This window comes from Colletes gigas, unplaced genomic scaffold, assembly GCF_013123115.1.
Source record: "Colletes gigas isolate AHSC1104 unplaced genomic scaffold, ASM1312311v1 Colletes_gigas_Sc00045, whole genome shotgun sequence".
NCBI lineage: Eukaryota > Metazoa > Arthropoda > Insecta > Hymenoptera > Colletidae > Colletes > Colletes gigas.
This window is the reverse complement of record NW_025106674.1, coordinates 391,752-405,143: the sequence shown is the minus strand read 5'-3', so window position 1 is coordinate 405,143 and position 13,392 is coordinate 391,752. Positions and strand designations below refer to the sequence as shown.

The 13,392-nt window shown below is 41.7% G+C and overlaps 1 protein-coding gene across 1 annotated transcript; it reads left to right on the top strand.

Moving 5' to 3' along the window:
- The first annotated feature begins 325 nt into the window (after positions 1–325).
- On the top strand, positions 326–2,002 carry LOC122403161 (tigger transposable element-derived protein 1-like). The gene has a single exon (XM_043406515.1). The coding sequence runs from the start codon at positions 326–328 to the stop codon at positions 2,000–2,002; it is 1,677 nt and encodes a 558-aa protein (XP_043262450.1).
- The last annotated feature ends 11,390 nt before the right edge of the window (positions 2,003–13,392 follow it).

The following is a 13,392-nucleotide window of genomic DNA, read 5'->3' as shown; positions in this document are numbered from 1 at the left end:
ATAGTTATCTATTAAAGGGAATACAAAAATTCAAAGTACAGTGGTGCCTCGCATAAAGAACGCCTCGCACAGCGAACGCTGCACACAGCGAACTTCCTATTCGTTCATTTCATGATTCATACAACGAACTTCGCTTCACACAACGAAGTCGCCCGAGCTTCCACGATCGCTGCCGATGTATTGCATCCTCCCGCGCAGGCACTGCAGTCGTTAGTCACTGCGCTTGACTTACGCACGTATCGCGGCAGTCGTCCTTTTAAGTTAAACTCAATATTTTTTTTATATCATGGGTTCTAAAAAAAGCAGGAAGGTGATTTCTGTTGAAATGAAACAGGAAATAATTAGAAAGAGTGAATGTGGAGTAAAACAGTGTGACCTCGTCAAAGAGTTTGGCCTAAGCAAGACCACCATTTTCACCATTTTGACAAATAAGGATGCAATCAAATCAGCCAAAGTAGCCAAAGGAGTATCAAAACTATTTAATGAAAAACATAGGTCTTCAATCCACGAGGAATTGGAGAAGCTATTAGCGATTTGGATTAAGGACAGGCAGGTGAAAGGTGACGTAACAACCCAAGATATTATCTGTCACAAAGCCAAGATAATTTATGACGATCTAAAGAAAAACGTCCCTGGAAGTAGCAGCAATCAAGATAATGAAGAAGAATTTAAAGCCAGCAGGGGGTGGTTTTTTAGATTTAAGAAAAGGTGTGGAATCCACAGCGTTACTATGCATGGTGAGGCTGGCAGTGCTGACAAGAAAGAAGCAGAAAAGTTCTCTATTAACTTTCAAAAATGTATTAAGGATGAAGGATACTGCCCACAACAAGTGTTCAATGCCGATGAAACGGGTCTTTTCTGGAAAAGAATGCCGAGCAGAACCTTCATTACAAAAGAGGAGAAGAAATTGCCAGGACACAAAGCCATGAAGGACAGACTTACCCTTATGTTTTCGTCTAATGCCAGCGGAGACCTCAAGATCAAACCTCTATTGGTTTATCACTCTAAAAATCCAAGAATTTTTAAGCAAAATAACGTTATTAAGTCCAAACTGCCCGTCCATTGGAAGCCCAATCAAAAAGCCTGGGTGACCCAAGTTATCTTCAACGAATGGATTCTGGAAACCTTTGCTCCTGCCGTGAAGAAATTCTTGCTGGAAAAAGAACTGCCGCTCAAAGCCCTTCTGATACTTGACAATGCCCCTTCTCACCCAAAAGAACTAGAGGAAATATTGCAGGAAAATTATCCATTTATCAGGGTGCAGTATTTGCCACCAAACACCACATCCATTCTTCAGCCAATGGATCAGCAAGTTATTGCGAACTTTAAAAAACTCTACACTAGAGCCCTCTTTAATAAGGTGTTTGAAGAATGCGAGTTTGGTGGAGACAATATGACTGTCCGAAAATTTTGGAAGAAGAAATTTGATATCCTTATGGTAATACGATTTATACAGAAGGCCTGGGAAGAAGTGTCACAAAGGACCCTCATTTCTGCTTGGAAGATGCTTGTGCCTTCGTGGACCCAGGAAGAAGCAGTTGTTGATGACACAGAAGTGGTGAAGGACATCATCACAGTGGCCCAAAGGCTGGAATTAGAGGTAGAGGAAGAGGATGTAGAGGAGCTTATTGAGGAACACGAAGAAGAGCTGACAACTGAAGAGCTCCAAGCACTTCTGGTCCTGCAACAGGACAATGCTCAAAGGGAAGCGTCATCTGATAACGAGGATCAACAATCAAACAATCAACCAATCCCAACTGCTGACATCAAGAACATCCTGGTCAAATGGAAAGCAGTTCAGGAGTTTACCAATGCCCACTATCCGGATTCAGCTGAAGCAAACAGGATCAACGATCTTTACTCCGATACTCTTGTCCGTTATTTCCGGCAGATGTTGAAGAAAAGAGAAAAACAAACGACTTTGGACAGGTTTTTCATGAAACCATCGGCCAAAAAGCAGAAAATGGATGAAGATGTGCAAGATTCGGTAGACTCTACTTAGTCTGTCTTAAAATTAAAAAAATTATGTTTTTAGATGTATGTATCTAAATAAAAATAATAACAAAAAATTTATCTTTTTTTATGTCATCTTAGCATATTTTATGCTACAGAACGAATTATTTTTTTTAACATGTATTTATATAGGAAAACGCGTTTCACATAACGAACTTTTCGCATTACGAACTTGCTCCTGGAACGAATTAAGTTCGTTGTGTGAGGCACCACTGTATAAGTTGCTTTTTCACGCGAAAAACGCCGAAAAAATCGGTTTTTCATTTTTGCTACTACGGCGCACCCTGCCAAAAAATCTGAAAAAATTCAGGGACATAACCAATGACAATATGCATTTACAGTAATTATATAAATCTAGTGTCTCGAAAGCTTCAATACGAAATCGGTATTTTTTCTGCGTTTCTTTGCGTTTTTAATTTTTCACACATAGGATTTGAAATCGAAAAATCGGAAAAAATTCTCAAACACGTATCTCTATAGTCACAATGCGCCAGATTTTTTTCATAATTTTCATACTCGATTAAATAGGGGAAATAGGCACAAATTCGCTAATCCGAAATTTCCCAATAACTACCCTTCCGAACATGATAGAGGGTTCAAATTTGGTACAGAATGTTTTTTTCTGATGCTCTATCGATGGATCCATCGTATTTTGGTTCAAGGGCACATTTGACCCCCTTATTCGGCTATACCCTTTGGTTCAAGGGCACATTTGACCCCCTTATTCGGCTATACCCTTTAGCTTGTGTGTGTTAAAGAGTGTATCGTCATCCTGTGAGATGCCGCGCAAGCGACGCGCGACATTATTGAAAAACAAAAACGTGCAGCAATTCACAAAACAATTGACGGTGAGAGGTGAGGATATTTGGTTTTACATGCCATCAAGTTTGCATAAAATTCTATTTCATGGTGCAGACATAATAAAGTGTGCTGGTTTACCAATTTCAATGTTTTCAGAAGAGGCAATGGAGGCAAGAAATAAAGATTTTAGAAATATCAGAAACGATCACGCGAGAAAATTTTCACGACTAGAAACAATGACAGACCTTTTTCACACGTTATTGTATACATCCGACATTTTAATATCCTCAATTTCGGCGGAAAACCGCAAAATTGGTAAAAAACATACACGTTTTGATATTTTCAATGACGAAATTGAAAGATTAATGTTAAAAGAAGACCTCCAAGACGATGATGATTCTTCATAGACAATAAATTTTAGATAAATAAATTAATCATTTGTTTGAACAGCCTGAACAGCTAGTTTTCAATTATTGTTCATTATTTACATGTCATCGCTATTTTTTAGGCATTTCTGATGCTCTGACAAAAAATGTTTCCAACCAAAAATTAATCACCGCTTACTCTTCTACAAATCCCAATATGAAAAATCAAAAGAATTTTTTTTTAATAAAACCTTAAGGTGACCTTGATTTTGTAATTGTCACAATATATTTTTTACTTAATAATGTTATAGCTGACGTCAAGACAAATTCAACGACCTATATATTACGGTCTTTAAGTCTTGAAATAACGTTAAAATAGTTGTAAACAGCTAATTCTTCGATCTGGCCCACTGTGAGACGGTTGCGCGATGGCCCGGCAATAACAAAGGCGAGCGTCGCGTTTTCAAAATACTGGCCAAATGACGAGTGAACGATCACGAGGATAAGAGTGAGAGAGAGAGAGAGAGAGAGTGAATGAGTGAGTGAGATAGCGGAAGGTGCGATAACCCCTGGGAACGCGACAATAGGATATAAGAAGCGAAACAGCTGACGAGACACAGAGTCTTTTCAAGAGTGTATCACCGAGCAATAAATAGTTTGATTATATCGTTTACCGACGGAATAAAGTTTTTTGTATCACCGCATCCTCTTAATACTAAATCCCACATATATATAGAGATTAATTTTTTGTATAACTTTTTCTTAAATTTAAAGATTTTATTGAATGTTATTTAAATATTGAATTCATATTTTTGAAATATTGGATTCACATTTTTGAAATATTTACTTTATATTTTTTAAATATCTAGTGTTTAAATATCGCGTTAATTCGACGTGCAAGAATAGTAGAATATTATTCGTCACCCGGTATTGTTTTTCTGCGTATGTAACATACTCGAGAATGTTCGGCTCTCATGTCCGCTACGCGTAAACAAGACCGGATACAAAAACGGTCACATACGAATTTCTTCGAAACATCACGCGATCGACCAAACTACGCAGAATTTCAAGCTAACGTTTCGAAACGCGTAAGATAGAAAAGGAAAGACAATCGAAAGATAGACAAAGACAAACTCAAATTCGGCTACAGCGCCGCCAGTCGGAAATCGCTCTCCGAATTTGACTCTCCTTGTTAAGCGAATCACTCTTGATTGGGAAACGGCCGAGAGCAGATGGGCATACGATCCCGCTCCTCCGTATATCCCAAGTAGAACGAATAGTGTCGAGCTTGTCGTTCTTTCGAGCCAGTTAAGAACGTGGTGAAGAAGGTGAAGTGCAAGAACGGATTGGGGTCCGATCCGGTAACGCCAATACTTCCGCTACACGTTTTAGCTGGAGTTAAAAAGAGTCGGAAACGCAAGGAAGTGCAGTACATAAACGGATTGGGATACCATTCGGTACCAACGACACTTCCGTTTATAAAGAGGAATCTCGTGGGTTATTTCCGAAAGTTTCTAGTTCAGCTGTGGGTAAAACCCACCTAAGACTGAAAAAAGATACGTATCGTTGGACCGATCGGTCGTATCCGAAGTTTCGAGTTTGACCTTCGAACCTCCCTTGACTGTCGAACGGTTAAAACCCCACCTAGACGGGCCTTCGTGGTGTATTCCGTGGGTGGACTTGCCGCCCTCCAGTCGGTGTTAGGAATTTTTAATTACGTGTCCAGCATCAGGCGACCTGCTGAAGCGGTATTTCGAAAATACGCCAACGTGTGCGTGGAATACCGCTCAATAGCAACAGTGGGAAACGTACGCTATTCGTAAGTCGTTGCGAACGCAGACAAGGTACAGTCCCACACCGTACACGTACGGATTACGAGGACGGTAAGAAACCGAGGATTCGACAACATTTGGAGCCTTACAACCTCCATCTGTTGCCCTTTCCTACGACGGTCGAGATCACGCAGTATAGGAAGAATCGAGGCATAATCTCGTCTTCCTCAGAACTGCAATCATACGTTTCCTGATTTAAAGGGAACATAAATAAATACAGTCCACCTGTTTCGCCGCGTAACGCAGCGGCAGAGAATCCCCGCTCCTGAGTGCGACAAGCACAGCTAGGAGCGCGAGAACTTCAGAACGAGACGGAAAACGTGACTAACGTTACCGTGTATTTACACCAAGTTCCGTCCTTTTTGTTACAGAGAAGAGTGACGCCAGCCGACGACTCGTCGAAGGAGAGGCGGATTACCGCGCCAGGCGACGAGACAATTCATTTTAATTTAATTTTTCAATTGTTCAAAGCGGCAAACGGCCAAAAATTCTATTTTTCTTTCTGTAAAATTTTGTTCTGAATTATTTTATTTTTTTTATTATTACAAGTTTTCGTTACGTTTCGTTTGTTTTGTTTTATTTCTTTTTTCAATAAACGGCGTCGTCGAAGATCGACGACGCGAAAATATAATTAAAACAAACGACTTACTTTTCCTACGTCCTACTCCTTCGTAATCCGGACACCCGTTAGACGAGGTTCTCAAATAAATATTTGAGCCCTCCAAATTCTAACATCTAGTTTATATCCCCTGAATATTTACTTTATATTTTTTAAATATCTCGTTTATATTCTCTGAATATTTAGCTTACATTTTTTAAACATTCAATTTATATTTTTTGTACATGTATACAATATTCAGATCCAATATTTTTCTCATACGAAAAAATGTGGCTTTAAAAATATTTTTGCAATATTTGAAAAAAATATTTATCTAATATTTTTATGCTACTAGGGTCCGGAATCTAGATACGTACATATATGTTTAAAAACAATAGACAGCGTCCTAACAACCGCTACAGCAAGGCGTGATTGCTAATAAATGTTTGTCGTTATACGAATATCGTATTGAATATATCTCATAATATCCAATAGGTTATGGGCCCAGGACACTTGTAATTAATATATATATAAAATTAATATAGTAGTATAACGTATACATATATAAATATATATAAAAGTAATATAGTGGTGTAAGTTATATTGAAGACTATAAAAAAAATGGAAAGTAAGCTAACAAAACGTAATGTGCAACCGTTCGATAGTGACAAATATACTGTGTGGAAGTTCCGAGTGAAATCTTTACTTGCTGAAATTAATAATGTGCAAGAAGTAGTGGATAAGGATCCTCCCGATCAGATTACTGATGAGTGGCGTAAAAAGGACTCTATCGCGAAAAGCGTAATCGTAGAATATTTGAGTGACTCGTTCCTTAGTTTTGCAAAAGACAATGCAACAGCAAAAGATATTTTTCGAAACTTGGATGCTATTTAAGAAAAACGTAGTTTAGCAACTCAATTAGCTTTACGAAAGCAACTACTAAGTATAAAAATGCAAGGTGAAATCACTCTCTTGCAGCATTTAACTAAATTTGACGCGATAATTGGTGATTTAATAGCAGCTGGCGCTTCACTAGATGAAATGGACAAGATTTCTCATTTACTTTTAACATTACCCAGTATATATGGCGTTTGTGAAAATGCGACTCTTGGACTATGAAGTTAAAATGTGCACAGAAGAACGAACTACCACCCTTAAAGTTCTACATACAAGTGGAATTTCGCCAAAACCAGGATCTAGTGGCTGCAGAGCGACAAAAAAGAAGTGGAAACCACGTAAACATTTTAAGAAACAACAACAAGAAAGATCAAACCCACCACCGAAAAAGATAGATCATTATAAATCTCAATATAAATTATCCAGAATGACTTGCGGGCATTGTGGGCGTCATAATCATGAAAAATCAGATTGTTATTACTATAAAAGGATGACTCAACAGGATAATCGAACGCGAACTTTAAAACCGATACATACAAATATTGCAAATGCTGATGGTTTTGCACTTATGATGGGACATTCTCATTTAATCCATGCCAATAATGATGAAATACATTTGTTTAAAGATTGCATAATGCCGAGCGATTATCCTCGGTCGCAATTACCGTTAATCCTGTTAACGTACAATAGCAAGAGATTATCTCTAATAAGATTTGTATAGCGAACGGTGATTGAAAAACGTGTGTATTATTAGTTTTTCTGGCATCGGTAACGGCTCATTACCTTTCGATTCGAGTGTGCTAACGGTGTTAGTGACGTCAGTACCGTGAGAGAGTAGTGCGCCGATAATGTGACAAGGAGAGACGGCCGAAATTCAGACAGCGCCACGGAACGACCAGTAAGAGTACCACGGCGACGTCTTCGGCTGTCAATCCGTATCATTCTTACGGCGACTTCTGAACGAGACGCATCGGCTCCCGATCATATTCGATCAGAAGTTAATCGCGATTTAAGAGGGAAGATCCTCGTGCGAGAAAGCCAAAAGACTGCTATTGTTAAAAGGGTGTAGCGAGCCTTGCTCGAAAAGGTCGGAAAATTCATTCCCACCTTGCTTGGAAAACACGATTCGCATCCCGATTCGTGCAAGTGCACCTGAATCTCGTTCGAGAAAATCTCGATCGAGTTTAATATTTAAATTTACTGCAGATTTTGGAGGGCTCGAGAATACACCAATAGGGTGTTCGACCCCTCCTGTGCGGAATTTAACGGTCGATTCCAACGTATAAACGTTTGAATCATATAGAAGTCGGCGGTTACCGTCCATACTTCTGTGTGATTGCCCTTCGGCTTAGGAGACACCAAAAGGAGGCACCTACGTGGTGTACCTCCAGGTGGGCTCACTGTAGTCAGGTCGGCGTCCATTTCGGACGTGTGATTTTCGGTCTTCGCCTCCTTACTTCTACAGATCCCGCCGGTGTAACGTTTAGAGGAGCACCAGTGCGGAGAAGTAACGGAGTCGTGGGTCAGGCCCCCGCGTAGTTCAAAATACTGCAACGTATCACGTCGAGTAGTGCATTCGTGCAGTGAACAACGTGTTGTCGGGCTTCGCAGTGTAACTCTCGGCCAAAGAAGTCATCTGTTGGAACGTGTTAAGAGAAGCCGCAGATTGACGGTCGTGCAGTGCACTGCAGTGCGACTCGATGCACAGACTCAGTGTGCATACTCACGGGAACAGTGCATTAGGAGCCTTACAACCTCCTCTTGCATCCCCGTCCACTGGGCAATCGACCACTGAATCGGCGAAGAAAAGAAGTTTAATTCTTTTCCAAGCCAAAATACAGTCCACTGTATAATTTGTAATTTACGAAAAGTTTACAATTCTCCGCTCCGGTACGTTCGAATTACGAAGCCAGGAGCGCGAGTGTTCGATTCCGAGAGGCGAGCGACGCCTCATTCCCTCGTTTGGGTATTTTTACGCACATTGTTCGATGGTACCGTTAGTCCACCGAATTGCTGGACAAGGCACTCAGCTGCGTCGCAGCTGCGGAGTCGTATTTTCCAGACCGGGTTTGTTGTTCGCGAATAGGCCCTTTTTCGATTTTTTGCTGTCCTTCGACCATTTAGAAGAATGCCTAATCCTCAAGTGTCGAACACGTGCGCTTCAGGAGTTAGGCTGATGGCATTGGAAAGTGGCCATAAAGTCAATCCGTGTTTCCCATCGCGCCGTATGCCGCCTGCGAGGTACGCGAGGGTTCCGGATTCAGACTTCAAGGGGCCTTTTGTCCCTCGCGCCAAGGCAATGTAGCCATGCGGGCCACTTGGCCGTCCAAGAATCGCGCGTACCCCTTGGCCGCTATCCCGTTAGCGGACCAAGGGTTGTAAACCGTTAATGGGCCGCTCGGGCCCAAGTCACCGCGCCGCTTCGGGGTGACGTCACTCGCGGAGTTCGGCCACTTTCGGGAATTTTCCGGGGTCGACTTGGGGGTGGGGGCCTTCTTCCTCCACTACGGGAGGGTTGTACGAGAAGATCCTCCTCCCTCAAGTCAATCCGCAAATCCTAGCGCGCTTCCCCCGAAAATGGGCCTCACCGAGGACTCTGCGAGGCGACGAGCGAAGTTACCCCGAGGCAGAAAATCAGGATCTTTTCGAAGCTATCGAGATTCGATCGAATCTTTCGTATACGCAGTAAAAATCTATCGAATTTCTTCGAACTCACTAAGAATCTATCGAATCTTTCGAATACGCAGACAGAATCATTAGAACGCGCAGAAAGAGAATCACGCAAAAACTCAGAGTAAATCGATCGCGCCAAGTACAATACATTGTCATCTTCACGGTCGCTGCTCCTTTTGAAACAATCACCTAAAGTTAATTCGGCCGGTGATAACGCCGCATTGTGGCACCAATAAACTGTTACTTGTTACACGAAAAAGACTCAGTTCTTTCTAACAACCACACACGGCATAACAATCCATGGTCCTTCGAGCCGGATCAGTGATCTAGTGGAGTGTTGTGACAATTGGACGAAAAATTCGGACGAGATTCATCAGGCTTGACAATCTCTGTCATCATCGCGGAAGCCACGACATCCTCGACCAACCAAGCCGGATCATCGCTGGACCCAACAGTCCTTGGATCGACAGTTGGCTACGAGGATCGTTCATCAACGCGACTACTGAGGATACGCTGCAGTGATTCTCCAGGAAGTGAAGCCGAGCTGATTCAACGAAAGGTAGGCTCGTCAGATCGCGCAGTTTTCTATTCCTAAAATTTTCTACTTTCCTTCCTGCTTCGATTTTCGATAATGGCTGACGCGGCAAAGAAAGATGCGACTGTAGACGAACAAATTCGCGCGCTAAAACACAGAAGCCGGTATTTTAAAGGGCAAATAAGTATGTTCTCGACTTTTATTGAGAATTTTAAAGATTCCGCCAAAGACCGCGTAAAACTTCGCGAACGGATTAATCGTTTGAAATCATATTTCGAAAAGTTTGAAGAACAGCAACATGAGTTGGCAATGCTATCGGGTGAAACGGAGGATTTAAACTTACCACGCGAACAAATTACGGACGATTTCGATAATGCCATTGCAGCGACAATCGCGCTATTAGAAGGGTTTGATAGAAGCAAAGACGGTCCGAATAGAAACGAAAACACCAGCAGTAAGGGCAATTCTATCGCAGTCAATTTACCGAAAATTACGTTACCCACATTCGACGGTCGTATCGAGAATTGGGTGACTTTCAAGGACGCGTTTCAAACGATGATCCACGCACATGAAGGGCTCAGCAACATACAAAAACTAAATTATCTTAAACTTTCCCTTTCTGGAAGTGCTGAAATCGCGATAGGAGCATTTGCCATTACCGATGACAATTACACAGCCGCTTGGGAACATTTGATCGAAATTTATGATAATAAACGCGCTTTGGTAATGAGGCATGCAGCACTTTTACGCGATACCCCTCCAATGCCAAATGAATCGTCCGAGTCGATCCGTGATCTAGCCAATCATATGCAATTGCAAATAAGATCGCTAGAAGCGTTTGGTCGCACTTCGGAGGATATAGCCAACGACCTCCTTACTAGTATTATAATTTCGCGTATGGGCAAGGAAACGAGGAAAACATGGGAGCGCACGTTGTCAGACACCAAAGTGCCCAGAATTAACAACATTTTTAAATTTTTACATTTAGCTTCGCATCAATGTAAAGATTACGAATCTATTTCTCATACAAACGCGCAAAATACACAATTTCAGAAATCGCAACCTATTAATCGCGCACAAAATACAAAACCATTTGCCTTATCGTCACCGCCAGGTAATTGCGCATGCAAAACAAGATCGGCTCAATCATATTCGCAAAATCATCGCGCTTATAATTACAGACCGCGTCCACAATATTCGCCAACTATGAATCGTCGGCAAACGTTCGTGACTCAAAATCGCCGCCCCATCTGCAGAATTTGTAAAAATGGTGAACACGCTGCATTTCAATGTAAAAAATTCTTAGAAGCCACGCCCGACAAACGATTCGAATTCGCGCGCAAAGCAGAACTTTGCATCAACTGCTTAATGCCGGGCCATTCTGCAGATTCTTGCTACGGGGACAGGTGTCAGAAATGCCACAAACCGCATAATACGCGACTTCATAGGGACAACAAGCCAGGGCAGCCGGCAGTCGTATCGCGCACAGAACCGACGCAATCTGAAAACGGAGACTGACTCGTTACCCGCTTCGACGTTACGTTCAATCCGAAAAATCATATCACTTCATTAATTGTTGATGGTTCAACTCATGATTTAATGGCTACGGCTACTATTCACGCGTTGGACATCAACAAGAAACCAGTAATCTGTAGAATTTTGTTAGATACCTGTTCAAACGCGAATTTTATAACAGAAAATTTATTAAAGAAATTACAATTCCCAACGCGTGAGCAAAACGTAACGATCGAAGCGTTAAATGAGCTTAACACTATGACGAACCAGCAAGTTAAACTGACAATCGCTTCCCGAATGAACAATTTTAAACGCGACCTTCACTTTTTTGTAATTCCGCGCATCGCAGGACAGTTACCTGACGTCCAAATTGATAGATCCAAGTTCGCTATTCCTCCCAATATTCGTTTGGCGGATCCAAACTTCCACAAACCGACGCAAATTGACATGCTAATCGGGACGGGACCGACTCTTTCCTGTCTCAGCATCGGTTAAATTAATCTATCAAAGGGAAACGACTCTGACTTGATTCTGCAGAAGACACAATTCGGTTGGGTCATCGGGGCACTAAATCAAATAAAAACTCGCGCAAATCATTTTTCAACAACGCAGAATTCGATTTAAGCAAATTTTGGGAAATAGAAGAGGGTACACAGCTTCGTCATCTAACCCCCGAGGAGGAAGCTTGTGAACTACATTTCAAAGATACTGTTTCGCGCACGGCTACTGGTAGATATGTAGTAGCACTCCCATTTAATAATAAAAAACAAGATATCGGAGAATCGTATAATCGCGCTTTAACCAGATTTCGATCACTGGAGAAACGGTTTGCTCTAAATGCAGATTTACATACGGAATACGCGCAAGTAATGAATGAATATATAACGTTAGGGCATTTAACCGAGGTCAAAACACCTGTTCACTCAGAAGGCTTTTACCTGCCACACCACGCCATCCTGAAGCCTACCAGCTCAACGACAAAGGTTCGAGTTGTTTTCGATGGGTCGGCAAAATCGAGTACAGGTATATCGCTGAATGACGCGCTGCTTACAGGTCCTACTATTCAGGATGATCTATTTGACCATTTGTTACGTTTCCGCTTACACGCCTTTGTATTGACTGGTGACATCGAAAAGATGTATCGTCAATTTTTAGTTCGACCGCAAGATAGACCGTACCAGAAAATTCTCTGGCGTAATACAAACAACGAAATCGCGACTTTTCAGCTAAAGACAGTAACTTTCGGTCTCTCGGCCGCGCCTTTTCTTGCAACGCGATGCCTGCGACAACTAGCAGATGACGAATTTCACAATTACAGCGCGGCATCCGAAGTCATAAAACGAGACATTTACATATGTTGATGACCTCTTGACCGGTGCCGCCGCATTCCGCGAAGCAATCCGATTACGCGATCAAATTATAAAATTATTAAAAAGGGGAGAGTTAAATATACGTCAATGGGTGTCCAATGATCCTAAATTATTAACCGGTTTATTAGACGATCAAATTCATCCGAAATTCTTTGGGGACACAACAGTCAAAACTTTAGGAGTTGCATAGGATCCGCGAAACGATAAAATCCAGTATTCCGTAAATCTTGAGTTGCCAAAACAAGTAACAAAACGCGCCATTTTATACACAATTGCACGCATTTTCGACCCGCTAGGACTTTTAGGTCCAGTAACCGTTAACGCTAAAATAATGATGCAACGCCTGTGGCAATTGAAATTAGACTGGGATGAGTCAGTACCCATGCAAATACAGACTGACTGGATCCGATATCAAACCGATTTAAAATTATTAGAACAGGTTAAATTTAATCGACATGTTTCCCAACGCGCTGTTCAAACTACGGAAATACACGGATTCTGTGACGCTAGCGAACGCGCCTACGGAGCCGCAATATACATACGCAGTATCGATAAATATGGGAAAATTAAAACAGAATTGCTTTGTGCGAAATCAAGAATCGCGCCTTTGAAGACCATAAGTCTAGCTCGTCTTGAACTCTGTGGAGCCAATCTATTAGCTAATTTGTATGGAACCGTCAAAAACTCTCTCATTAATGGAATCGCGAAAACAACGTTTTGGACGGATTCGACTGTCGTGCTGCATTGGATTATGAAATCCCCCAGTACGTTGAAAACTTTCGTGGCGAATCGT